This window comes from Corythoichthys intestinalis, chromosome 17 (assembly GCF_030265065.1).
Source record: "Corythoichthys intestinalis isolate RoL2023-P3 chromosome 17, ASM3026506v1, whole genome shotgun sequence".
In the NCBI taxonomy this organism is placed as follows: Eukaryota; Metazoa; Chordata; class Actinopteri; order Syngnathiformes; family Syngnathidae; genus Corythoichthys; species Corythoichthys intestinalis.
The window spans coordinates 18,658,618-18,685,543 of NC_080411.1; the positions used below are offsets into that span (position 1 = coordinate 18,658,618).

The 26,926-nt window shown below is 47.3% G+C and overlaps 3 protein-coding genes across 6 annotated transcripts in view; 1 reads left to right on the top strand and 2 right to left on the bottom strand.

The window, feature by feature from the left end:
• The window catches only part of grk3 (G protein-coupled receptor kinase 3), a 32,724-nt gene extending 21,958 nt beyond the window's left edge, over positions 1–10,766 (bottom strand). The window contains exons 1-5 of one of the 2 annotated variants that reach the window (XM_057819103.1): positions 9,400–10,766; positions 7,704–7,780; positions 5,430–5,503; positions 5,251–5,352; positions 66–140 (exon numbers count right to left, since the gene is read on the bottom strand). In XM_057819103.1, the coding sequence (XP_057675086.1) occupies positions 66–140; positions 5,251–5,352; positions 5,430–5,503; positions 7,704–7,780; positions 9,400–9,512 (441 nt within the window). In that variant the 5' untranslated portion in view covers positions 9,513–10,766. The remainder of the gene's footprint in view (positions 1–65; positions 141–5,250; positions 5,353–5,429; positions 5,504–7,703; positions 7,781–9,399) is intronic. The other variant, XM_057819104.1, reaches the window with a different exon arrangement.
• Positions 7,052–21,877, top strand: crybb1 (crystallin, beta B1). 2 transcript variants are annotated; one of them, XM_057819146.1, is made up of 7 exons: positions 9,042–15,644; positions 15,936–16,008; positions 17,427–17,561; positions 18,317–18,435; positions 18,558–18,690; positions 18,828–18,970; positions 21,511–21,877. In XM_057819146.1, the coding sequence occupies exons 2-7, from the start codon at positions 15,943–15,945 to the stop codon at positions 21,692–21,694; spliced, it is 780 nt and encodes a 259-aa protein (XP_057675129.1). In that variant the 5' UTR covers positions 9,042–15,644; positions 15,936–15,942; the 3' UTR covers positions 21,695–21,877. The 2 variants fall into 2 exon arrangements, with proteins under 2 accessions (XP_057675130.1, XP_057675129.1); XM_057819147.1 differs by lacking the exons at positions 9,042–15,644; positions 15,936–16,008 and adding an exon at positions 7,052–7,056 and having other exon boundaries at positions 21,511–21,876.
• cryba4 (crystallin, beta A4) lies at positions 11,932–26,768 on the bottom strand. 2 transcript variants are annotated; one of them, XM_057819156.1, is made up of 6 exons: positions 25,337–26,768; positions 14,085–14,128; positions 13,885–14,003; positions 13,655–13,796; positions 13,378–13,520; positions 11,932–13,279 (listed from the first exon to the last, which is right to left on the bottom strand). In XM_057819156.1, the coding sequence occupies exons 2-6, from the start codon at positions 14,121–14,123 to the stop codon at positions 13,132–13,134; spliced, it is 591 nt and encodes a 196-aa protein (XP_057675139.1). In that variant the 5' UTR covers positions 14,124–14,128; positions 25,337–26,768; the 3' UTR covers positions 11,932–13,131. The 2 variants fall into 2 exon arrangements, with proteins under 2 accessions (XP_057675139.1, XP_057675140.1); XM_057819157.1 differs by lacking the exon at positions 25,337–26,768 and adding an exon at positions 14,562–15,189 and having other exon boundaries at positions 11,933–13,279.
• Positions 26,769–26,926: the final 158 nt, after the last annotated feature.

A 26,926-nucleotide genomic window follows, 5' to 3' on the forward strand; every position in this document is an offset into this window, starting at 1 on the left:
GTTGAGCGAGGGTGGATTAGCGTGTTAGCTTGCCCTAGCTGAGCTGAGGTTGGGAAGATGTGTACCTGGAAGAGGCTAGGAGGCACCATCTTCTTGGCCAGATGACTCTGGACGTGGTCCACAGCTTTTTTGGAGAAAGGCTGGGACAGAAACCAAAGCGGATCGGTCACTAAGGACCAATCTAGAACCTCGAGACGCGCAAGGGAAGACCAGGAGAGTAAACGGGATTAGCGAAGACCAGAACCGGGCAAGGATTTGGGACCAAGAAAGGGGCAGGAATAGAGCTAGGGCTCACACAGGGACTAAACAAGAGGATAAGCCAAGGGGTAAGGGCTAAGACCGAGTCCGGAAGCAGAGTTAAGCGGCAAGGACTGGTGTAAAGACCGAGACAAGGGCGACGACCACTATTCTGTCTTGGATCTGCTAAAGAGCAGGACACAGGCTAGGATCGTGACATAGGGTTAGTGAAAAAGTCAAAGCGTAGACACTAAGGCTACGTTTACACTAGGACAGATAATGGCCTCAAATGTGTAATTAGTTAGACTATACGGCATGTCGGCTACAATAATGTACCTCTTATCCGTTTAAGTTCTTGCACAGAGTAGTTAGCCGGCTAATATTACCCGCTGCTTAATATAGACGAGTGTCTCCGTACAGCAATCGGATAAAAAAGGAAGTGACGTCATGGAGCTTACCATTGCCACTTTTAGTGCGGAATGTTGGCATTGTAAACAATAGAGGCGGACAATCAAGACGTGGCATTCCTGTTCCTCTTTTGTTTTCCACAGCCATTGTTTACAGATTACCGTAATTTCCCGATATAACGCGCACTCCCCCCCCCCCCCCCCCCCCCTAAAATCAACTTGTAAAATCATGGGTGAGCATTATACAGGGATAGAGAAAGAAATATATATACATAAAGACAGATTTTTTTTTTTTTATTGACACGGCCATGCTGTGTTGAAGAAAACGTATGCGGCGATCCGTTGCTGACCATTACGGAAACATGACGTCACCATTTTGTTCGGTAATACTTCACTGTGATTGGCCGAATGATTTCGTCTGTGTTAAATTCTGCTTTTTTCACGCTTCATAAAGCACAGAATTTAGTTTCTTGAACTCATTTGAGTCAACGTTTATTGCAACTCGGACCATAACAAACGTAACACAACATAAACTTCCTGTGTCCGTCAACTATATCTGTCCCTCGGGAAAGTCAAACCCAAACAACAATAGTTCCTCTTGTTACAGTCTACAGCAGGGGTGTCGAAACTTTTTGCAAAGTGGGCCAGATTTGGCGTGGTAAAAATGTGGGGGGCCGACCTTGGATGACGTCCTTTACGTAGAACAATATATTTAAGCAAAATTTAGTAAGCCATTCAGTGTGTCACATTTGCTTTATTATTTTTTTAATGAATAATTTCAACAATCTTGCAACTAGCCTTTGCGGCGTTCTCTTTCGACTCTCGGGCTCTTGCGAAATACTACTGCTGTGAAATAGCTAGCTTCAAGTTACTTCAATTTCTCGCTGCGTATCTTCCCTGTAATCTTGACGTACATGTCAGCGTGTCTTGTTTGGTAATATCGCCTCACATTGAAATCTTTAAAAACAGCGACTGTCTCTTTGCAAATGAGGCAAGACACAGTTGTTGCGTATTTTAGTGATGAAATAGTCCAATTTCCATCTATCCTTGAAGCGTCGGCCGTCACAGTCAACTGTTTTTTGTTGATTGTCGCCATTTTAGAAAATTGGAAGTAAAGGGTCACACGGAGTAATGTTGCTTAGCCCTTAAATACCTGCAACATGAAGCAATTATCAGAGAATCCCAAAATTTGAAAAATAAGGTCCCATTGAAACCCATTTTTTCAAATTTGTGAAAAGTCAAATTGAATATGTGTAATAAGCGCTCTAATAACTATAATAACCCATGCTAAATCATGTTTTTTTCTCATGGAAACTGCAGATGCATGTGTTGACTTGCATCCATCATTTTTTTTTCCCAAAAAGAAATGTCAAAATTCTAAATTAGTCTGAAATCATTAAATTTTAGGTGTATCAAATGTAATACATTTGGCAAAAAAGGGTTAAAGTGCTGCTGCCTTTTAGTGGGTAAATGAGGAGCAGCATTTCGTGTGTAAGCCACTTCATATGATGGTTGCAGTACTGCTGACCAATTTATTAAGTCTGTGTGCGGGCCAGATGTTATTGATTTTATGAAAGACGCTGGGGGCCAGATGAAATTTGACCAAAGGCCGCATTTGGCCCCCGGGCCGGACTTTGGACATGTCTGGTCTACAACAATGCACTCTTTCCGATTTCCGACTTCAGTCCTCACTTTTATTTCACCGTATCAATCCATGGATGAAACATTTATTCATCATGATGAAACGAACAAGTTATACAGCAGCCTTTAAAAGAAAAGTCACATCTGTTTTGTTTTCTCCTGGATTCTGGTAAGTTGGAGAAGTTGTCAAATTATATTATTACCGTACATATTGTCAGTTTACGGTAATGTTTTGAACTACCAATGTGCTATTTGTGCTGTGTTTCACTAGTTAGTAAAATGACATTTCTGTATCTGTACACGAGCTCTGTTTTCTTGTATTCTTCTATTTATTGGTACTAAAATTCGGGGTGCGCGTTATACACGGGTGCGCCTTATATTCAGGAAATTACGGTATCCTATAGAATGTAGAACATGTGTAAGGAACCTATGTTTCCTCGGCTACTTTCATACTACAGGTCTTAATGCACGAATCCGATTTTTTCGTGTTTTTCCGAATCGAGTGAGGCATCAACTTGACGGTCTGAATGTGACAAGTCGCATAGAAGTGGACCATTTCAAATCCGATCCGGGTCACTTTGGTATGTGGTTCAAATCCGATATGGACCACATTTTTCCAGACTGTCGCGGCGGTCTGTACTATCCAGTCTCCCAAATCGTAATTCATGCAGCAATTACGTCATCAAATAGTGAGAAAGACGCTACGGTAGCGATGCAGCTGTGCGTTATTAGCGCCTAGCTTGCAGTGAACATGGCTTTTGGGGAAGGGCCGGGCTCGACAAGTCATAAAAAAAATAAAAATGGGTTGACTATAAGCCTGAGAAAAATCTGTTTTCTCTCTGCTCGACATGATCAATATTTCAAGATTGCTTACACGGCCGAGAGTCGGGGCAAACCGCCCGTACATGTGTGTGACATGCAAGAACAGTGCGTGCATGCTATCGATCCAAATAAACTTTGAATATAAGCCTAAACGGGGATTATTTATGTCTGTCATTTAAGTCCTCTTTTTGAAAAGCAAAATATGATATCCCTGGAATGACGGATGACAGCCAGAATGTGTGGTCATTTGTTTTGATGCTTCTGCGCATGTGGGTCCTCTTGCTCAGCGCGTGTCGGACTGCGAATTAAGTGCGCATGCATAAAACTTGAATGGTCTCAATGGACAAAGGCAGTCTGAAAGGGCACGCCGAAAAAAAAAAAAAAAAAGATATGACAAAAAAATCAGATTTGTGCATTAAGACCTATTGTATCAACCTAGCCTTAGCCATATCTGGCGCTTTTTTTAGTGAGTGCATTTGTGTTCCCGCTGTCCCGTTGTTTTAAATGTGGTACCGGCCGGCTCATTCGACAGGTACGGGCTGTGATGAGCTGATAATGCATTCACACATTTTTCTTGTATCTTCAAACGTACATCGCAATACAATGCTTCAATTCAGTGCCATTGGTGGTCCTCCCATCGTGGATTACACGCAGATGAGCATTACAGAGCCCGTCTCGCGCGTTAAGTCTCCGATCAGCCAGCAGCGGCGCACAACTCGGCAACTGCTTGTAAAAGCCGTGCGTGCCTTTCCCCTCACTCTAGCTCCCGCGTGATGCGTTTCATTGCGTTCGCCCGAATAAAAAAAAAAAAAAAAAAAAAACTGTGATCACAAAATGGGAGTTCCTAACCCCTGGTCTAGAAGATCACCCTTGTGCTCCAGGCCCTTCACTGGCTTCCAGTTGAGTTTAGAATTAAATTTAAAATCCTCCTTCTTACATTTAAGTAATTTACCATTAATGGTTTGGGGCCATCTTATCTCACCGATGGTCTGGTTCCATACCGCCCCAACAGAACACTCCGTTCTCAGAATGCAGGTCTACTGGTAGTCTTATGGAATCAGCTTCCAGCTAGTATTAAAGAAGCCGACACAGTCTGTACATTTAAGATTAGATTAAAAACGTTCCTATTCGACAGTTTATGGTCAGGCTAGTTGAAATCGGACTAGACTCACAGTTCAGTCTAAGCTGCATGAGAAGCTATAATGCTGGGGGAAGTATAGCCACTGAGTCCTATCTCCTTTTTCTCACTCTACCTACCACTTGTCTTACTTTATTTCTCTTTTATAATTTTAATATCTAGTTGACTAGTCTCTTCATCGCTAGTCACCCGGTGTCCCCTTTCCCCCCCTCCCCTGTGGGGAAGGGCTATTTTTCAGCCGCAGCCTCCTGACTATCCGGACCCCTGGCTGGATGGATGTCCTCGTTGCCCCCATCTCATCTGGCTAGATGGAGCTCTTCTTGTTCCCTCACTCTATTGCATCTCTACAAACTGTAACTCTGTCTGCTAATTCCCATTAGCAGTCCTTGTGCATCTTGTCTATCAGTCCTGGGAGTGGATCTCTCCTGATTGTGGTTCTACCCAAAATTTTATCATTTTTTCCAAAGGGTTTTTGGAGTTTTTCCTTGCTGACATGGAGGGTCTAAGGATGAGGGATGCCCAGGACTCTGACTAGAACTTTATTTAATTCATCTACTGTTTCTGACTGTGTATCATATTGCCTCTGCAAAGCCCTTTGAGACAACCTTGTTGTGATATAGGGCTATACAAATTAATTGAAAACAGAAGATGCAGTTCTTTTAAATTTCCCGCCGGCGAGTAATGAGTTTCCGGTTCAGAGGTAAACATAGCGGACGATGACATAACACATGAGGCTGCTCGTTTCTACGCATGCGTAGTTTGAGCAAATGCAGTCGTACCTTGCAGAAGAGGGGGAAGCCTTGAAGCCTTAAACGTAGTGCAGAAAGGTATAAAAAAGTCACAAAAAACCCCGAGAGAAAATTATCTGTCCTAGTGTAGACGAAGCCTAAGGGAGCACTTTTGCCATCGCACCGAATCGAACGAGACGAGGCGCGTGGCTAGGCTCGGCGCTAAGGCCAAAACCAGAGCATTATGAAGGCGAGAAACAGGATCGGCTCGGCTCACGTGCGAACACGACAGCAGTTCCTTCATGATGTAGCCGTCGTAGATCTGCCGGCTGCGACCGAGTCTTTCCTCCTCAGAGTCCAGCTTCTCGTAGTCTTTGATCTGCCGGGAAGAGACCGGATGGAAGGTCAGAGCCCGGCGGGCGAGCGGAGCAACCTAGCGGGAGCGTGACCACCCACTTCTTCGTAGAACTTGAGCTGCGGGACCGCCTCGTCGATCTCGTTCAGGCAAAAGTCCTTAAACAGCAGGAAGCCTGAGGACGGGTCACACCGCATCAGGTTACCGCGATGGTTCGACGCCGGCAAAAACATTTCCGTCAAAAACACTAGCGTGCAAAAACTAACACGCCTGCGAGCAAGCGCACGCATGCAAAATACACACACAAATGAACACGCAAATTCATACACCTTTGCTAGTCTAAGATGCTGCTTTTTACTATAGTAAGTGATTTGCTATACTAGTACTACTACTGTACAAGTTGTTACTATACTAAGTAAAATACTTGCTTGGACCTACGCATTAAAAAAAGATTGCTTTTGTAATAAAAACAGGCATAAAAATGTCGAGCAGAGCTCATCTGGGAGAAGGAGGCGGGACTAATAAAAAGATCACACGTTGCCGACAGAGATGAGACGTGCTGTTTCCATGGCGACTGCCTCCACGGGAACGGGGAGCGCGCGGACGTGTGAGCTTTCTCCGTCCGCGAGCGTCCGACCTACATCACGCATCCCGTCCTAGGTCGTGTTGGCGGTCGCGCCCGAAACTCGCCAATCAAAACTCGCTCGGCCGAAAAAGTTCCCCGTGGCCTCGAGAAAAGAAGCGCATTTCCTTCTCGCGACTCAAAGAGGTGCGCACGAGTCAAAAATGACAGCTCTGAGTTTGGACGCACCATCGGTCGGCTTCTACTCTTTGCTATCTTCTGCCCGGCGTGATACGTATGTAGCAGGTTAGCCGCTAGCCCCAGGCGGCTTCCCCTAGGGGTGGGCCAAACAAATACCCAAAAGCTCGGGCAGACGCGGCCTGTATGCTTGTGTTGGAGATGACTCAAGAAAGAAAAACGGGATCATCGTCAAAATTGCCAGATGTGTTTGCAATGTGAAACATTTTGGGGTTGAGAGGTTAAAGGTCACAGTAAATAGTTTCCATGTGGATTGTGAAAAATTGCTGTGCTTTGTGAAGGAGATAAACACTTTTTTTAATGAAAGCAATAGGAGGAATTAGGGGAAGAAAAAATACAAAAGACCCACTTTCTCTCTCTTCCAATACGTCCGCGCTGAACATATGCTGACGATGGCGAAAAAGCCCATAGATTAAAAAATAGACCTATTTGCGGAAGAGCAGAGTTCCCCCTCCCGCCCGGACGGCCACAGTGACCAATGGCGCCGCCCGTCTGTCCCAGGTGCGTCGCAGAAAACTCGGGAGCAAGACGCGGCGCCGCCGCAGTCTCTTTCTTTCCCTCCTTTCTCCCTCTCTCACCGGATTTCTCTCAACATCCATTTCCATCGGCACGTTCATCTGCCGACGTCGCCATGGCAACCGCAGTTGCCCGGCAACACGCGACTCCGTCGTCCGACAGATGGAGGGGGACTGCGCCGAGGCCGAGTCCGGACAAAAATGAGCGGAAGAATTTGACGGCTGGTGGAATTTGCCCCCCAAAAGGGAAAATTCCACCATTCGTCAGACCGGCTAACCTACGCAGAAATAGAAAAACAATGAATAAAAAAAAAAAGAGATGAAAGCAGCAACCAGAGAGGCAGTCAGAGAGAGCAGATCTTTGACGGGAACGCGGCCCCTATCAACATGTCGGTAGGGGCGATAAAAGGTCTTTTCCTGCTTCTACCATAAATTGAAAGTAGTTCATTATGAGTAAACGTCCGATCCATTTGAAGCGAGAGGGTGGCGCCGCACGAGCATGTGTTCGTTCGTTCACCAACAATCCATCTGCTTCAAATGAATCGGACGTCTAGCACTGAGACAATGGGTTAACCGGTGTCTGAACGAGCCGCGATAGCAATGACTTTACATTTGGGTGAGTATGCGCTATTTGAGTATTAAAAGAAAAACATTGAGTCAAAAAAATGGTTTCAGTGCAACCCTGCAAACCATGTATTTTTGCTCTCCTTTTCCTAACTTTGTGTATCTGCAGCAGCCCGTATTCCCGCGTGAGAATTGTTCGACGGACGATCGGGTTTAGCACCTCATCGTCACGGCGGTTCTTTTTGTTTCAGAGCGGGCGTCGAGAATCCGGGCCGTCCCTCCTCAGAGGAGTAAGCGACGACCGCGGCTTCCCCGGCACTGACGTAGGCGTCCGCCGAAAGCGCTCGTCGCATTTGCGTGGCGCCGGATCACTATCGCATCGTCATGTAGAACAAGAAGCCAGCGTCGGGCTTGCTTTCCAGCGCTCGCGGTAATACTTCATGACCGTTATAATGTTCGGCTGGCGGCGTACTCACCGATCTTCTGGTTGAAGATCTTGTCGAAGGCCAGCTCGTCGCGCTCCTCCAGATATTTTTGCATCACGCTGCGGATGCTGAGGACACAAAGCAGGAAGCGCGTGAGTGCAGTACAATATTTGATAAGAGCTCCCTCAAAGTAGGCATCTGCAAATGTTTGGCTTCCCCAGAGGAGGACACAAATGGCTGCAATTCCAACATGGTATAATAAGAACGGCGGGGTTTACTTTAATTTAAAAAAATAGGATTCGTCATTTGCCGCTTGCATTCTCTTCAATTGTCGAGTAACATAGTATCAGAATGGGAAAATGGGAAATCATAAATATCTGTATTGGGGTATCGACTCCACACGGGCCTATTTTTTGGGCCTTGATCAAGAGCGTACCGCGGAGGTGCCCCCGGATTTTTTCTGTCAAAAACCTCATTGACGGGAGTGGACCCATTGTTATGCGGCCACTGTTTCCGACCGAGCCCCCGTTAACAGGTCGGCTTAGCAAATAACGCGAGTCCTCCCCTCTGCTCCCGCTCTCCTTCTCGCGAGTTCATTTTTGGCAGAGCAAAAGCAAGACGTCGAATGTCAACAACGAAGGAGGGAGCGGCCCGGACTGCACACAGCCCAAAGCCAAAAGAGTGCGGAATGACCGGTCGCTGTGTAAACGCGTGCCGGCGGGTGACGTCGTCTTTCAATATTGACACGATTGACACAAACAAGCTTACATGACGTCAACTTGTAAGTCGACGTGCCTTTATCGACGCTTTCTTAGAGCGCCGGCCCGGACAAATGTCCCCGATCCGAGCCTAATGCAGTCATTTTCAGGGAATCGAAAACAGCTTAAAAAAGATCCGGTTCTTAAAATGACTTTATTCATATGTAGGAACTAATAGACTGGGCGCCATGGACCGAATTTTGACCGGATCCAGCAGTCATTTGAGGACGGCAACCCTCAATCATAACGCCCTTTCCCCTCAGTGGTGCCACATTAAATGAGTTGTGCAGAGCGCCATTTTTTGGGGGCAAAAAATGAGCGGACTTCAGATCACGGTGACTTGCTTCCCGTCAGGAGCAGCCGACGCGATAATCGGCCCGCTAATCTTTCGTCGACACGCGGCGCCTCGTGCCGGCCCTGGATTAACCTTCGGCGCAGGGAGGGGTCAATTAACGGCGGGCGGACGAACGGGCCTTTTCGGGCGACCGGCCTTGCCCGAAAAGGCTCGGCGTCCGACCGCCAGATCCGCCTGGCTAGCGTGCAGGATACGGGGGCTTCTCGCGAGCTTGTTTTGAAACGTCGAACTGAAGCGAAGAGCGGCGGCTGACAGCTGGAAACTTTTTGCTTTCCGACAAAGTCAGTTGCGGCTCTATTAACTTCTACAAACGGATTCCTTCACAGTGCGCGAGATCACCTCTCGCCTCTGTGTGAAAAAGCAACAACAGAAGAAAAAGGTTAGACAAAACCCTCCATGACTTCATGCAACAACAGTGAGGCACGTGTTTGTGTATGCTAGGGGTGAAAATGTCCAATATGTAGATGCAATACGTCAAAGACTAACGGCGACGGGAAGTCCCACGTCCATTGAAACTAGTGACGTCACAAATGCCCAAGGACCCCGGCACTTGACCGGCACGACGTCTGCACGCCTCTGCTTCATAAAAGAATCGACCTATACCACACGTGCCGATGCTGATCCGACGGCGTACCTGGGCTCCGGCAGGATAATCTTCTTGCTGGCCCTGGCGGCGGGAGTCGACTTGCTCTTCTCCATCGCCATCAAGTAGCTGACATCGGCCAGCACAGCCTCCAGATCCGCCATCTTCACTCGCTCGAGGCTCGTTCGCCAACAACGCCAGATGGGAGCACCATCAACCGCCCGGGTCGCTGATGGTGGTGGTGCCGCAGCAGCCTGTGATGGGGCTTCTGCCTTCGTGCGTGCGAAAGTGAGCGTGCGGACGCCGCCTCACGGTGTCATAGTGCCGCTGGCTGGCTTCAGCAAAGGTTCAATCGGTGATCTCGTAATCCCATTAAGCGCCCCGAGGGATCCCCCCGGCTCGATGCGGCATCTACGTCCCCCTCCCCGCGAAGACGAGCGAGCGAGCGAGCGGGAGCCTTCACATGCAGCGGAGAGGAGTCCTCCGGATGCCGCTGCTCGCTCTTTCGCCCGCGTCCGCAAGATTCTTGTCGCAATGCAAATGTCTCCTGGCGAGCAAACACAAACCAACCAGCTTCGTTTGCATTCCACGCAATTCGCGCGCGCGCACGCACGCCAGCCGAGGCGCGATCCCACTCCCAGTCCCGTTCCAAGTCCAAGTCCCAGTCCCGACGATCAGCTACTGTGAGCGGAGACGACGAGGCCGCTTGCCGCTGATGTCCTCCGGTGCTAAATGCTAACAACGTTCCTTAGCCAGCAACAAATTGTCAATAAAGTTGAACGGGGAGGGGGGAAAAAAACAACAACGAGGTAGCCCTGTGGCTAACGGGCTAGGCTAGCGAGCTAGCCGGCAGGTTGACGTGTGCCGCTCCGGAGGGGAAGTCGAGCAGCTTCACTTCCCCAAAAAACGGACGAGTCGCTGGCTTCCGAGGCCGCGCTAAACGGGCCCAGGGGCTTCCGTGGCGGCGGCTCGCGGAGTTTCGGCTTTAGGGGAGCCCCCTCCTCTCGTCGTCGTCGCCGTGGGAACCAGTGCGGGGGGCGAGGAAGAAGCCACGGGCGGGGAAAGGGGAGAGGGGCCCGCGGCCGGTCAGGCAGCTAGCCAGCCGGGGAGCAGCGCTTTTCTTCCGCGAGAAAGAGCAGAAACGGGCGGATGGCCGCACCGAGGCCGTGTCGGGCGGGCGGGCGCGGAAGCCAACAGGGGATACGGGGGGCTCCTCGCGAGCGCTTCCGTGCGTGCTGGCGGAGCCTCCGTCCGGAAGGCGGCCTGACACCGACGCGATGGCTTGCAGGAAGGCTGCCTCGGTGGCTTTCTCTCCTCCTCGGCTCGAAGCTTTCGGTGACGGCGGCTTTCGTTTGTGTTTTTGTCGAGTTTTGCTGGATTGCGCTGCACTCGCCTCGGCTGGCTCCACTTCCTCCCACTGCGGCGAGCGGGAGAGGCCGACAAAACCCGGAGCGGTGGAGCCGGAACCGGAGCCAAAGCGACTCTCGCCAAATGTGTCATGTTGCCGTGCGCTCGCCACTCTGGATTGGAAACATTATTTGATTACGTCACTTTAAAAAAAAATGTAAAATCCAAGTTGATGTTGTGAACGCTGTGCGGTAAGCGTTGATGAGGCCTTTGTCATCCGAGTTAGCAGCACTCTTTTACGTTCCAGAAATAAGCAACAAAACACAGGATGACCCTATTTGCGAACCCGTGAGGGACAAAAAAATTTCAACGCCAAATGAACTGTTGGCAAAAAAAATTTTGCCAGTCAATGTGGATAATTTTTCAAACAATAAATGTCTGCAAACGATCAATCGATGTTAAGGCAGTTGCTAAAAATCTAATAGTTTTTTAAAGGCCACCAAAGTCAATGATCGTCAGGCACGTGCATGTGCACCTGCTCCTTTGCCCCTACATGCCCAAAGTGCCAACTGTGCAGACACGACACCGAAAACTCCTTAAAAAAAAAAAAAGGCGTCTGTCTGCCACTAAGCCGCCGCATAACACCCTCCACCCTGCACGTTGTTCCTCTTTGACCTGGGTGTGTGATGGTGAGGAGTCTGAGGACATGTGGTGGTTGGAAACGGTGTTACCCTTATAAACCGTGTTTGAGCAAATAGTGAAAATTCTTACACCAGGTTAAAGTGGGGATTTAAAAAAAAAAAATCTGTAATTTTCTCTTATATAGTTTTCTACTTTAGTAATTAATATCCATGTGTGTCTACTCTGAATAGGCAGCCATATTTGTCTGTTCCCTTCACAACGTTATCTAGAAGGTACACATCTTAAGGTTAAGTTCTCGTTTTCATCTCAATTTAATGTTTGCAATTCGTCCCTTTTTTCATTTTCTGTGATTCCGGTGTTTCTATGGATCTTAATGTGATAATTTGGTAATTCCATTTCTTTGTATTATGTAGTTAAATGTATATTTTTTATTGTTCCTGCTAATCACCCTTGTTAAATGCTCTGTCTTCTCTCTTTCTTCACAACGTTATTGAGAAAGAAAGAAAGAAAGAAAGTTTTCAAAATAAAAGCGACCGGACAATCTGATTTATTAAATTTAAGATTTATATTTTATTATGTAGATATGCCTCGTATGGAAAGGTTGAGGGATAAAAAAAGGAGCTGGATGAGGCTGTTAAAGGCAGTGGATCCCTCATCAGCTGGGTGAAGAGCACAATAGGTAAGAATAACAGTTTGCAAAGATATTCAGGTATAAAATCCAACAATTATACACACAATTACAATGTTATTGTTCTATAACATTTTATGTAATTACTTTATTAATCATTTGGTGCTATAGTTGTCAAATATGGATAATAATAAAATAATAGTTTTGGAAAAAAACTGCTGAAGGTGGCTCAGTGAACATCTGATGTGGTTTGTTCTCAGATAAACAACAAGTTGAGGTTTTGATATAGAGGTTGAAAGAAGAAAATAGGCAAAGACTGACTGAGTCACAGCCAGAAAGTGTTGATGACAGTGTTGATTTCTATTCGCTATTCACAGCCAAGTATGCTGTAATACTGGTTAAACTTGAAGTTATGTTGTTGTAAGGTCTATTAAATTCATATTCATTTGCCCCTTTTGATCTATGAGCACCTGCCCCTCTATTGGTATCTGCACGGTCCTGTTGATCGTACACTGTATCGATTCTCAATATCCTTTTTACTATCGGCATTTCTACAGCGATATCTTGGATTGTTTTGGTCAAAGTTGCAAAGTGCCCGGATACTCGGCAAAGGTTATATAAACCAAACAGGAGGGTGCCGGAATGACTCTGTCGCCGACAGTACAGGGACCCGAGCGAGCGTCGGGGGCTCAGTCGGCCCGTCCTGGTGCGCTCTCCACAGGACTCCCCGCCAACCTTGCGCTCCCGGAGATGTTAGAAAATTGTGCGAGTTCTGTTATTCTGTTGAAAGAAAATTCTACACCAAAGTTTGAGTTTTATGTTTCAATTTCATTTGATATTTCATTCATTTAATTGTTCTTTTATTTGATAGTGACACGTTGCTTCATGATGAGTTAAGGACGGAAGAAAGCACTTTTGGGCAATTTGCATTGGGAGAGAGAGAGAGAGAGAGTGCTGTTGACATTTTATATTTTCTTGAAAAAAAATATGTTATAAAAAGTTTATTGAGAGATTTGCCAAGGACACGTTCATTCTGGTCAATGACCATCCGAGAGCCGCGTTGTCATGTTTAACAAAGACATTTTTATTGCGATGGAGGGTCGGGCCGAGGTCGGCCATCTTCCGAGCGGGGGGTACGGAGAAGCCATTTTGGCGGGTCGCGTCGACTACTGCTGGATGCGCCTGATGGACTGGATCTGCGGCGTCTGGCAGTGCGAGCCAAACTCCTTGAAGTGTTTGTACTCGCCGCAGTGGCGGTCGCACTCCACGATGTACTGGTAACCACGGTAACCAGGGTACTGGTAGCACACAAAGCTGTCGACAGACGGCAGGGTGGCAAATTAGGGGAGACAAAAAGCGGGTCGGCCTACCGAGTGTTTTTCTACTCAGGGGTCGGCATTGGGGCCACTCACGCGCCAGACTGGACCTTGAGGGATCCCACCTCGTTGTTGCACCAGCCCATTGCTTGCAAGGAAGGGTAGTCGTCGCTCAGCTCGCCCTTGCGAGCCAGGAAATTCTCGCGCTCAAAGATGGTCATGCGGCACTCCCGGTGGTTCTGCCATAGAGAGAGGTCACGAGTGCGTGCGCCCATCGGGGTCAGTCGGGGCTGTCACGGAGGGGCCCGAGCGCGCGAGACAGGGTAGAGCTTGCTTTGGGAGACGTTACGTCTCGTGGGCGCTAGCGACTCACCGCGCAGGCCACGGGCCTGAAGGAGGTCAAGCGCTCCACATGGTAGGCGTTGCTGCCACCGAAGGCGTCGCACTGGGGGTACTCGCCCCGCTCCAGAACAAATTGCTGCCCCTGGAAGGAAGCGTGCTCGTAGCCCACCCAGCTGCAAAAGAGGAAGAAGGGAAGCCGCGCCCCACCCCCGTCAGGGTGCGCCTTCACCCATGCCAACGGTTATCCGCGCGCACACTCACGCGCCGCTCTCCACGCGCAAGGAGCGCACCGTCTCCAAGCCCAAGTCCATCACGTTGACGCAGTCCGAGGTGAACTCGTGACGCCGGCCCTGGAAACACTCCTCGTCGAAAACCACGATCTGCCGCGGAGACCGCCTCGTCAACTTCCTCGTGGAACGGCGCGGCAAGCGTCCCGCTAGCTAGCAGAGTTTGTCACTCACCTTCCAGTGGCCGGAGAACTTGGTGCAGTGGTGCGTCATCTTGTCTGTGAGGACACGCCACACGTTGGTCACGCACGACACGTGGTTATTAGACCTTCTACGACACGCTTCCAAATGTTATTTATGGTTTAGCGCGATTTGATGTTCTAGGATGCCGTCCCACGGTTTGGGAAAAGTCACTGTGGTGCAGATGACACCCAGCTCCGGCTCACTAGCCCGCTCTTGTGCCCGCCTCCCTCCGAATAAACCTCAGGTTGAGTCCAAACTCCCTTAAATCAAAGCTAACAAAATTAAGCTCCCCGTGGCCTGTCCAGCCCAAATTGATCGTTTCTCAATCAGCCCAGGGCAAGAGCCAGGGCGTCATCATTCTGAGGCCGCGTCCGCGAGAATACCACCTACTCCCATCACAGACCTTCGCCCCATGCTGCCACCCGCCTCCCAAATCAGGGTCGAGCTCCTTTGGCGCCAGGGACTCACCTTGCCGCGATGCTCTTTGGCGCCGGTAAGAGAGAGTGAGAGCGGCGGGGTGCCGCCCTCTCTTTTAAAGCCTCCCCTGGAAGGGGGGCCACAGCAAAAGGCCCCGCTCAGCAAGAGGGGCGGCCTCTGTTTTTATTGTTTTCCCCCGCCCCTGACCAAAGCGGCTCTAATCCGTGCGGACGCCACATTACGAGGGAGAGGGCGCTTGCGAGTCAAAGCAAAAACAATCATCGCTACAGCGGCAAACCGGAAATGGGGTCATTCTCTTCTCAAGGGGCTGGCGCTTTACTTGACCTCGAGGCTTTCTAGTAATGACCGAGGTATCAGAGGCTACTCGTACCGCACTTAAGAACTAGCGGGAAAGACAACCTTGAAGCCTCGCTTCAAGCCAGCGTCGTTATGGCGCTAAACGCAAATGTTGGATTGCGGACAGATTAGCGGGGGATGGCATGGTCCCGTTCAAAGACAACGAGCAAGCGCTAAGACGATTTCGCACGTGGCGACCGAACCGGAGGCGCGAGCCCATAGACCGAAATGGAGTTTACGCCCAAATGTGTTGCTGTGCCGTCTGGCGCTCGAAATTTGTTGGCCGCGTCCAGGCTGCCGCAGATTTGGGAAGGCCTTCGCCTGTGCGCCAATTTGGGATTTCCCTTTACAAAACCAGACGTTCTTTATCTCTAGATAATGACGAAAGAAGGCGTCACCTCCATCTTCAAAGTCATCAATCATCTTTCAATGCAGTGAATTAATTTCAGTCCAATTAAACATGACCGTGTATACAGAAAGGCCCCTCAAACTCTGGTTTCACTTTCACTCCTTCTGTTTTTTAGGGTCTTTTCTTCTCCTGCTTTATATTTTGGTGCGTCAAAGTCAATTTAACTCTGAGCTACACTTAGTTCTGCATCCCTGTCGTCTTCCTATCCTGCTAACGGCCGAAGATCGAGCTTCCGACTGAAGGAATGGAACCCGGGTTTTCGCTATAAACAATCGGGCCGACGAGGTCTTTTCATATCAGTCGTGAAGGTTGTTTGCTATTTGTGCTGTTGAAAGTTGGAGGATCCTAAAGCGGATATTCTCACAGTGGTACGTTGGGAGTGAGACAATATCACACCTTTGGTTGGACCTGTTGAGTTCTCATTGGTGCGCGAGAGACAACATTTGTCTTTTGGTTATGGCTTAACTGATGGCGCACGCACCCACCCACCCCTGACGGGCCTTTAAATTCCATCCCCGCACCAAAGGCGATGTCAGCGTTTTCTTTTGCCGCTAAAGTGCTTACAGGGGGGCTTTAGGGGGCCGAGCGGGGCTTCCAGAGCCGCGTGATGACGACGCTCTTCTTTTGTGGCGCCGGCCCGGCCTCTCGGCCTTTGCCAGCCTATAAATGCAGGGCGGTGGCCGGGAACGTGACCGACGCCGACGAGCCCGCTTCCACGCCACACGCACTCAGGTAAGAACCCGCGCACGCCGTCGAGAGTGGCAAAACCCAGCCCGTACCACAAAAAGGCCGCCTTTCGCCATAAACCGTGAGGTACACGTTTCCGACAAGTGGACAATAAGTGAGAATTTTGAATCACGTTTGTGCCTTCCCCGACCAAGTGGGAGACTGAAATGACTTCTGCTTTGAACAGTCCTTCAAATAAGAGGCAAAGCCACCTGCTGACTTACTTCACAGTAATGAAGTTGTCACTCCCAGCAGAAATGAAGTCTAAAAGCCAGAGACTTTCTGAATGGCAAAAACGTTCAAACGAGCCAGTCCGTCAACGTTGACGAAGTCAGATGTTCTTTAAGCACCAAAATACTGTTTACTTGACCAATTAACCTTAGGAGAGCATTTCTGCAGTTTAGAGCGGTTCGAATGTTCTGTTGCGTCTGTTTGGTCCATTTTTATTTCAATTTATTCGGACAAATCGGTTCATCGGATTCAAAACATTTATTCCCGTCCTTTCAAGTTTAAAATGGATGAGGGGGATTGAGTCAAGGTTTTTCAAAGATGTTTGCCAATGTCGTATTTTTGAAGCTAATGAGTCGGCAGGTTTCAGAAATTTGAGATTTTCTCTCGAGGGTTTCCATTTGGACGATTTCACATGTTCAACTGGGACTGACATAATAATTCCAAATTGACGGTTACATCGTTGGACTCTTCTTTACACCTAAATGTATTTGGTCAATGTGAGCCTTCTCATCGCATCGTAATATAGAAGTGAAAGACATCCATCCATCCATTATCTTCCGCTTAGTCCGGGGTCGGGTCGCGGGGGCAGCAGCTTTAGCAGGGAAGCCCAGACTTCCCCCTCCCCAGCCACTTTAGCCAGCTCCTCCGGTGGGATTCCAAGGCGTTCCCAGGCCAGCCGAGCGACATAGTCTCTCCAGCGTGTCCTGGGTCGACCCCGGGGCCTCCCGCCGGTGGGACATGCCCGGAACACCTCTCCAGGGAGGCGTCCAGGAGGCATCCGAACCAGATGCCCGAGCCACCTCAACTGGCTCCTCTTAACATGGAGGAGTAGCGGCTCGACACCAAGCCCCTCCCGGATGACCGGGCTTCTCACCCAATCTCTAAGGGAGAGCCCGGACACCCTGCGGAGGAACCTCATTTCGGCCGCTTGTATCCGTGATCTTGTTCTTTCGGTCGCTACCCACAGCTCGTGACCATAGGTGAGGGTAGGAACGTAGATCGACCGGTAAATCGAGAGCTTCGCCTTTTGGCTCAGCTCCTTCTTCACCACAACAGACCGGTGGTGAAGAAGGAGTGAAAGACATGAACGTGGAATGTACTTTTGAGCATTCAACAGTCAGGTTTTTTTTTGCGGTGAAATTGAATTGTTGGCATCATATGTGCATGACGTCTAATGGTGTTCCTGTCGACAGCCCGCCCTCGCCATGTCTCAAACCGCCAAGTCCGCTTCCGGCCAGGGCGCCGACGCCAAGGACAACAAGGGAGGAGCGCCAGCCGCCTCTAGCAAGGCCACCAAGACCGGCGAGCCCAGCCTTGGGACCTTCAAGGTGACTTTCGATCCCGCTCCCCGTTAATACTTCCCTCGTCTCATTGCATTTTTAAGCGGTTTGAAGTTGGCATGTCACGTCCGGTGGGACATTGACTCCAAACTTGTTGGTAAGGTTGTCCGCAAAACTTTTCCAACTCAAAAACAATTGCTTTTGAATTCATCTTATCCCGCAACATGGCGTCAAGCTCACGGGTTCCACGTCGTCACTGTTATCTTAATACTCAGCGAAACTGAGCACTCGAGTATTTCAGGACGTGTCGCCCCGGTGTCCGTTTTGCAATGTACAATGAGTTAACGTGCCAAACCGGGACGGAAATCATGTTTAGATCGTTAGAGAAATACAAGGGAGTGCTCATATAAAATGGCAGACAGGAGCTCGCATCTCATCGAGTCTTTCCCGCCGAATACCCTCAAAGGGCTCGACGGGCCCTCCCGCTATCAACAAAAACAAACGACATACATAATCGGCCAGGAAAAAGCCAAAACCCAGTTGAGAGGAAAAAAAGATGTGGACGGAATACTGAGTATGCGGAGCAGCTGTAAAAATGCAGCTCCCGGTAAATGGCTGTCGCCTTTTACGGGGTCCATCAAATGGAGGTTTAACGACGCGTCGAAAGTCACCGTGAGCGGATGCCTTCCCGCACGCCTTTTCGCCTTTTGTCATTACAGTTCCCGCGATCGGGAGTTACAGTAGTCTTGAGCCAAGCTGTGGGAATCCCGGAAATGGGAGCCATAACGCTGTGTTTGTTTCAGCTGACGCTGTTCGACCAGGAGAACTTCCAGGGCCGCTCACTGGAGTTGGAGAGTGAATGCTTGGACGTCTGCGAGAAAGGCCTGGAGCGAGTGCGCAGTATCATCGTGGAAAGCGGCCCGTAAGACGCGCCCCGCCGTCTGCTGAGCTTTCGTCGCTCATACCTCCCCGACCCACGTGCTCCCCACCCACGACCCTCGTGCTACTTCCTACCCCCACCCCTGTACACCCCCCCTCTTCCAGCTTCGTTGCCTTCGAGCAGACCAATCTCCGAGGGGAGATGTTCATCTTGGAGAAGGGAGAGTATCCTCGCTGGGACACCTGGAGCAACTCATACCGCAGCGACTGCCTCATGTCACTCAGGCCCATCAACATGGTACGCGCACCGGCATCAAGTTCCCTTAGCGACAGTGCTTAAAACGTAGGGGCGAATAGGTGATGGGGCGAGACCCGCAATGGTCCGGTCGCTCGCAGACATTAGCCCGCCGCTAACGCTGACGTCGGTTGGGACAGGACAGCTCGGAGGCCAAAATCTGCTTGCACGAGCTATCTGACTTCAAGGGCAACAAGATGGAGATCCAGGAGGACGACGTGCCCACCCTGTGGGCGCACGGCTTCGGCGACCGAGTGGGCAGCGTGAAGGTCCCGGGCGGAACGTAAGTAGCCGCCCGCAAATATCCGCACCGCCGTCTATCGTCACGCGGGCTCTGCTGCTGTTTGTTCACAAATATTTAATGTTACTCGTGACCCTTTAATCCTTCCTGACATGGTGTTTGCTGTTCTGCCACAGGAAAAGAAAAACACGCCCCGGGCTTGTTTTGCTCACGCTAATGGTGCTGGGTTAGCGTGACAGCGCGCGATGCGGCTGCCGTACATTAGCTTAGCGTGATTCTATCCCTAATAGGAGTGGGAACCTCGTTACCTCACGATACGATTTGCGATACAAAGCTCACGATAACGATGATCTGACGATATGGATACAACGATTATTGATACATTGGCCAAGAAATCATTCTAGGATATTCTACAAACAACTAATAAACAGAAAAATAATCTTCTGCTGCCAATGGCATACCGCAAGCAACACGTCACTTCCGTTCATTAATATTCATGACATTAGCTACTGTTGCTAATTAGGGACAAACCACCGTTTGTCCCTAATAGGAAATGAATGGAAATTGTGGACGAAGGAGATGTTTACAGAGCTAAACCTACCAATTCTCTCCGAAAATGATGTGCCTGGTGCCAAATTCAGTGGCAGAGATGTGGAAGAACATAAAAATGTTCAGTTAAAGAGATGGCTTGAGTGTCGAAGGCTGAAAAAGATGAAAAAAACGAGCCGACCTAAACATAGCCTTAGATTTTTTTATCGACGCGACTGACAATGACATTCTCCTGTTTCAACAAGCTATCCTTTACCATCAGCCCTGTCTTTCTTATATATCCTCTGGTTGTCCTACCTACGTCTCTGACCGTTCTTGGGGGTAATTTAGTTAGCTTTGTGTAGCGATCGCAAATGCTACTCAGTGACAGCCAACGAACACTTTTAATTTTTTCATTGATAACAAATCTTAATTCTATATTTACACTTCCCCCTTACTAAAGTTGCTATATATATATATATAAAACAAACGGTAACAGATACCATTGTAATTCTTTTCACGTCATCCATTGTCAGACAGAAGCAGTACGGCACAACGTTACGCTAAAAAAATAAGTTAAAAATATAAAAATGGCTTCCCTCTTTGTCCTCTGAAAGACCATGCCAACCCAACAAAATGTTTACTGCATATGAAATGTGAATGGAATCACTGAGCTCGTGTTAAAAGTCAGCGCAAGTTGATTCGGTCTTCACATTTTTTTCCTCCCGAGTTTTTGGTTTCCGGAAACGTATGAAGAAAACATCCTTCATGTGTCGTAATGTCTAGAGTCGTTTCTACAAGTTCCAAAAAAGCAATGTGTGATCGGCATGTTCGTTTTTGAAAGATAACCGGCGAAAAGTAGCACAAATTACGTTGTTTCTATGCGAGGGCGGGTCTATAATGTCCCACTTCGGCTGTACTTCCGCTTCACGATGCGACGTCACGGTCTAAAAATAGCATGCGTGCGGCACACCATTGGAATGAGTTCATCACTAGTAGACGTCCAAACCATTTGAACTGGGAGGGTGGCATCGAATGAACATTTGTTCATTCGCTGCCATCCCTCCTACTTGAAACGGATTGAACGTCTATGGCCGTCATTGGCAGCCAATGCCAGGCAATAAGGTAATTTTGGGCCTTTAAGCTCATTTACCTGTTGATTTTCAGTTACTTCCTGTTGATTTTGGGGTATTTTATGGGTCACTTCCTGTTTATTTTGAGTTACAGAACAGGAGGTGACCTGGGAATCACCCAAATGATTAGGCAGTGACTCAAACTCAAGAGGAAATGACCTGTAAATGCCCCGAAAATCGGACAGAATGACTGCGAATGCTCTGGTTTCGAATGAACGGACGTTCCAAGTCTAAATGGATTGGGCGTCGAGGACCGTCAATGGCAGCCTTGCAGTTAACTGAAATACCATCATGGTGGAAGATTTGGTAGCAACTTGTGTTTTTTGTTTAAAAACATTGTCACCTTTTTGGGATACAAAGTATCATGATACATCACCATTTCGGTATTTTGTCACACCCCTAATCCCTAACAGTAATATATGATTACGGGCAGGGTTTGCCACATCTTTTCAATTGTGAGTGGTGGCAAGGTAACGATTGTCACACAGAGCTAATTCTAATAGAGATTTTAATGCATTCTTCGCTAAGAAATCTGCCAGCATATGCAGCATATGCCACTTTCTCGAGCAGCGAAATACAACAAATCCAGCAGAACCTTGTTGAATTTGTCGTTTTGCTACAAGTTTGCAGTTTTGCTGCCGGCTTTCTTAGCAGGATTGGGTAAGCGGGATTGCAGGCTGCTGCCACACCAATCTAGGGATGACAGTCTTGCCCAAAAGCACTAAGACAGCAGTAGTTTGAATCCCAGCGCAAGACTGACCCTCCCCCGAGCGGAAAAGCCGCAATAGTGACAGCACCACAAGTGTCAGGCTGGCGTCACGCTAACCCTAGTAGTAGGCAAAGTTCTCGGGGTAGGCACAATCTACCCCTCACAACCTCCCTTTCCTAAGCGAGGTGTTTGACGCGAACGTTCCGCCGCAGGTGGGTGGGCTACCAGTACCCGGGGTACCGAGGCTACCAGTACCTGCTGGAGAGCGGCGACTACCGGCGCTGCGAAGACTTCTCGGCCGTCCAGCCTCAGATCCAGTCGGTACGGCGCATCCGCGACTCGCAGTTCCACCAGAGGGGGTCCCTGGCCCTGGCGCCCGCCGCCGGCACCAAGTGAGACGGACCGCCTCGCAAGCCCGCCCCTTTTTACTGCCCTCTTCCGGGAGATTGGCCGTCATCTCGGTTCGCTGACTTTTTATGCTGCGAAACAATAAAGCTTGGGGGGAAAAAACCCCTCAAAAACACATGGATGACGGCCAACGGGTTTTGTTTCCGATGCCGCCTTGCGCGTGAGGCCCTTCCAGTTTTCTTGTCCTTTGCGGTTCCCAGAAATCTGTCGCTCTCCAAATGAGCGGCGTCCGATCTGGAGCGTACCCGACACTTCGATTCTCAACGAAGCAGAATCAGAATGACCAAAGTATCCCCGAACGCCAGCGTCTGGCTGCGAACGAGCGGTTGCCGATGTTTCTCGTCAAAACTAACTCGCTCTTTAAGAAAGACTTATCATCCATAGGCGTTCATATGAGTGGAAATGTCCGTTCATCTCCTATTGTACTCTGTGCCGGAATAGCGACACCTCCGGTTTTCCCTCAAGTCCTTCCGGGTTCTATTGCAAACGGGTCAAAGGTGCACACGCGGCAAGCCCGTATGCCGGACTCGTGACGGCTGCTCAGAATCCACCCTGCGGTCCTGGATTCTCGTCGCCCCGGACACAGACGGCTTGGAGGTCCAAACAATGACATCTATCATCTATTTGTAGCCATCCATGGGATGTTTTTTTTCTTTTTAATCATCTTTGATATACGTTTCTATGTCTTTGCGCGATTATTTGCATAGAAAAATGCTACTTATATCACGTATATCAGTGTTTTTATCAACCTGTGTGCCCCGGCCCGCTCGTGCACCAGGAGAGATCGTCAGGTGTGCCACGAGAAATTATACAGTATCGCTTTTATTTTTACGTCGTTGGGCGGAGTTGCAGTAGGAAGGAAGGAGTAGTAGAAGGTTGAGGTTGTATGCAGATGAGCGAGCTATTGCTAGAGTCACGTTCAAGAACTGCTCAGATTTCCAGCCATCAACCACCTTGCTGTCCGTGACAATGTGGAGCCAAGCACATCTACTGTACATCATTTGATCAGACTCGTCAAGTGTTGATATACACAAGTGTCCTTTCCCTTTTATCCATGTGAGACGACCGTCAATCCTTCCCATGTTTTGTTCCAACACATTGTCGAGGATAGCAAGGTGGCCGATAGCTAAAAATCCGAGTTCTTGAACGCGACATGAGCAGCTCTCCCACAGCGCCGTGGTGCCAAACAAGCTTAGAACTCATCTTCAAACGAAACACCCGTTGCTTCAAAACAAGTCCAACTATTTCGTTTGCCTTCGTGAAAATACAGAGGAACAGGCAATTTTTTGAGAAAAACTACAAAGGTAAGTGAGAAAGCCCTGAAAGCCATTTACCTTGTTGCTGAACTTGTTGCAAAATCCAAATACTCCCACACTTTGGGCAAAGAAATTAAGGGGCAGTTTACATGGCGACACGAAGACGCAATGACTGAGTAGCGGAATAGCCTTGCGTGCATATGGTGTCGGCGAAGATGAAAAATTCTGAATCCTGCCTCCAAAGTGGAAGAATTTGATTACGGGGGTCGCAGCGCATTTAAATGAATGGAAACCGCCTTCGCTTCTATGACGTAAGCACTCGCGCACGTTACATGGCCGTGCGCAACGGTGCTATTAAACATTAAAAACAGCAAATGGCGAAACGTCGGCTTTAATTTACTGTTTTCATAATATTTTTAATTTAGATAAGTTGAATGCTTCCATTTTTGTGCCTTTTTGAACAAAAGAAAATGCCATTGCTTAGAGTGGGCGGGCATGTTGCCTTCCGGGCTTAGGAGGTCAAAGTGCATCATTTGCTGTCGCCTTGTAAATCTGCACTGCCCCCTAGGGCCTGGCATCAATACTACATCGTTTTCATGCGGAATTGCAACATTGTTCGAATGGAGACGGAACCATATAAATGCAAACATGACATTTTTCGTCTTCTTGGAGGGTCACCATGTAAACAGCCCCTAATAGTACGTGCCTGCAAAGCCATTATTAGCAAGATACTCGGCCCTCATGCGATTAAAGTAAGGCTGTCAAACGATTACAATTTTTAATCGAGTTAATCAGTTTAAAAATTAATCGTAATTAATCGCAATTCAAACCATTTTTCTGTAAATTATTGTTGGAATGGAAAGATAAGACGAATTTATACAGTCAACATACTGTACATAAGTACTGTATTTGTTTATTATAACAAATCAACAAGATGGCATTAACATCAACATTGTTAAAGCGATCCATGGATAGAAAGACTTGTAGTTCTTAAAATATAAATGTTAGTACAAGTTATAGAACTTTTGTATTAAAGTCCCTCTTAATGTTTTCGTTTTAACAAAATGTATAAAATTTTCCAATCAAAAAATAAACTAGTAGCTCGCCATTGATGATGTCAATACTTACAAAATCAGTCACACCCAAGCGCCAGCAGAGGGCGACAAAACAAAAAAACACGTAACAAGTGGACATAACACTGTGCTGTCATTTTAATCTGTTTGAGCGGGGCATGTGTGTTTATTGCGTCAAATACGTAATTTGTGTTTAATTTAAAAAATTAATGACCGTCCGTGAACGCGATAATTTTGACAGCCCTAGATTAAAGACATTGCTTAAGTCCCCCTGTCTGATATTTCTGAGCTTTTCAAGCCCAACTGCTATAAAAAATAAAATCAGAGAAAGATTGAGAGGTGTTGAAGAACATTCTTGCCAGCATATTGGCTTTGTGTTCATCTAAAAAGGCTCAAGTTTCACACCAAGTAAATATAAATATTAAATTATTATATAATTAAATATACAGTACAGACAATAATTTCGGAACATTTTTTGTTTGTGGTGTGCCTCAAATTTTTTTTCCGATGTAAAAACGTGCTGTGACTCAGAAAAGGTTGAAAAACACTGACGTACTGTATATTGGTTGGGGTCGCCAGGGTAAGCAGAAGGGAAGCGCTAGCTCACATGACGGGACATTTTATAAACTATAACAAAGCGGCACCGACTCCACGCAGCAAATCTTCCATTTTTAACCACATGTCAAAATGTTATTTTGGAAAAAATTGTTTGCACACTGCACTGTTCTGTCATTGTTTCAGCTGTGAACACATCAGCAACAACTTCAGAAAATATATTTAAAATTTATCTGGGGCACATAGGAAGAGCAAACTTGCAATGGCTTTGCCAGGAAAAATACTATATCACTTTAAAGCAGCGGTGGTCACCAAGTCGATCGCGATCAACCAGTCGATTGCAACACTAGTGTGGGTAGATCACCGCACCTCCCCCTCCCTCTCCCTCTCCAAAAAAAGGCTTAATTGTTTTGTTGTGCAATATTTCTGCTGAGCTTTGTAGGCGCTATACAAATAAAGTTTCATTGTATTGAATAAAAAAAAAAAAAAAAAGATCGGCTTGGATCTACCATCCATCGCATCACACTCGATACCCAGGGCAGCCAGTCAAATGCAGTGTTGTTAATAACGGCGTTACAATATAACGGCGTTACTAACGGCGTTATTTTTTTCAGTAATGAGTAATCTAATTAATTACTTTTCTCATCTTGGCAACGCCGGTACCGTTACTGAGGCGGGAAAGGCGTGCGTTACTATGCGTTACTAAGTTGGTTGAATAAAAAAAAGTCTGAGAGAAACAGACTCACGGGGACGAGAGCAGAGCAGGAGTGGGGAAGACGCCGTTCCAACCGCGATGCTAGGTGGCTCCAATAATACCTGACTGCAGCCATAGCCGACAAACTACGACCACATGACATGGTAGATATATTATAGAACTAGATGCAAATGACAGACACTGCTGCACTGCCAACATGTTTTAAGGACAACATGCGTTTGTAAACAGCCGCCATCTTAAAGCAGTAGACCTCTCAGGAAGGCCCTGATGTAGAGATCCTTCCTAGCGAACCTAAGTAATTTTTTAAAATCTAAAATGCTCCTAAATCGGCAAAATCTTAACTTAAATCTATCTTTAAATGATGAAACAGTTTTAAAACTTACACATGTTTAAAGTAGACAGAAGGCAACTAATGCAATAACGGGAGAAATTTTAACAACTTTAACGATTGATTCACAACTTTAAATGACTTCCACACATAGCAAAGGTTACTAGCTAGTTATCGCAATACCCTTGTGTCTAGTTAAGTGGAGGGTAAAGAATTGGGCTAGGGCCAATTGTCCCCCAAACACTTTAAGCTTCACATTGTGTGACCTGTGTTTTTTTTTTTTTTTTTTTTTTTTTTTTTTGAGGAAAAAAAAAATATCACTAGTTACTTTGCCAAGTAACTAATTACTCTTACATTCAGGTAACTGAGTTACTAACGCAATTACTTTTTGGGAGAAGTAATTTGTAACTGTAATTAATTACTTTTTTAAAGTAAAATTAACAACACTGCATGGCACTAAATGCGTTAGTAGACAGCCGCCATCTTAAAGCAGTAGACTTTTTAGGACGGCTCTGTTGTAGAGAACCTTCCTAGCGAACCTAAGTAACTTTTTATCTAAAATACTTCTAAATCGGCAAAATCTTGACTTGAATCTATCTTTAAATGATGAAACAGTTTTAAAACTTTCATATGTCGAAAGTCGAGAGAAGGGAAGAAATGCAATAATGGGAGCAATTTTAACAACTTTTAACAGTTGATCCAGGGTAAAGGGTAAATTAGGGTAAAGAATTGGGCTCGGGCCAATTGTACCAAAAACCTTCACAAAAAACTTCACATAGTGTGGCCAATGTTTTTTTTTTTTTTTTTTTGAGGGGAAAAAAAAAAAGTAATTATCACCAATTACTTTGCCAAGTAACTAATTACTCTTACATTCAGGTAATTGAGTTACTAACGCAATTAGTTTTTGGGAGAAGTAATTTGTAACTATAATGAATTACTTTTTTTCAGTAAGATTAACAACACTGGTCAAATGACATCCTAATTTTGCTCAAACAACAGCTCAAAGTGCAGCAAAACTAAAAAGCACCTCAGCACCGAACCTCACAACATACATCGCTGCTGAGCTTTTCAGGCCCTTCTCCACCCCCCAAAAAGATAGATTGTGGGAGGTCATCTCCTTGAAAAGTAGATCTTGAAGCCAAAAATGTTGAGCAGCTTTTGAGTAACTTTTTTGCACAAAAAACAATTTTGAATGACAAATAGTCAGGATAATCTGTTGGCTTTGTAAATGAATATTGGCGCCATTGATCCAACAATAGGAAAATGTGGTCCTCGATGAGGAGAATGACACAC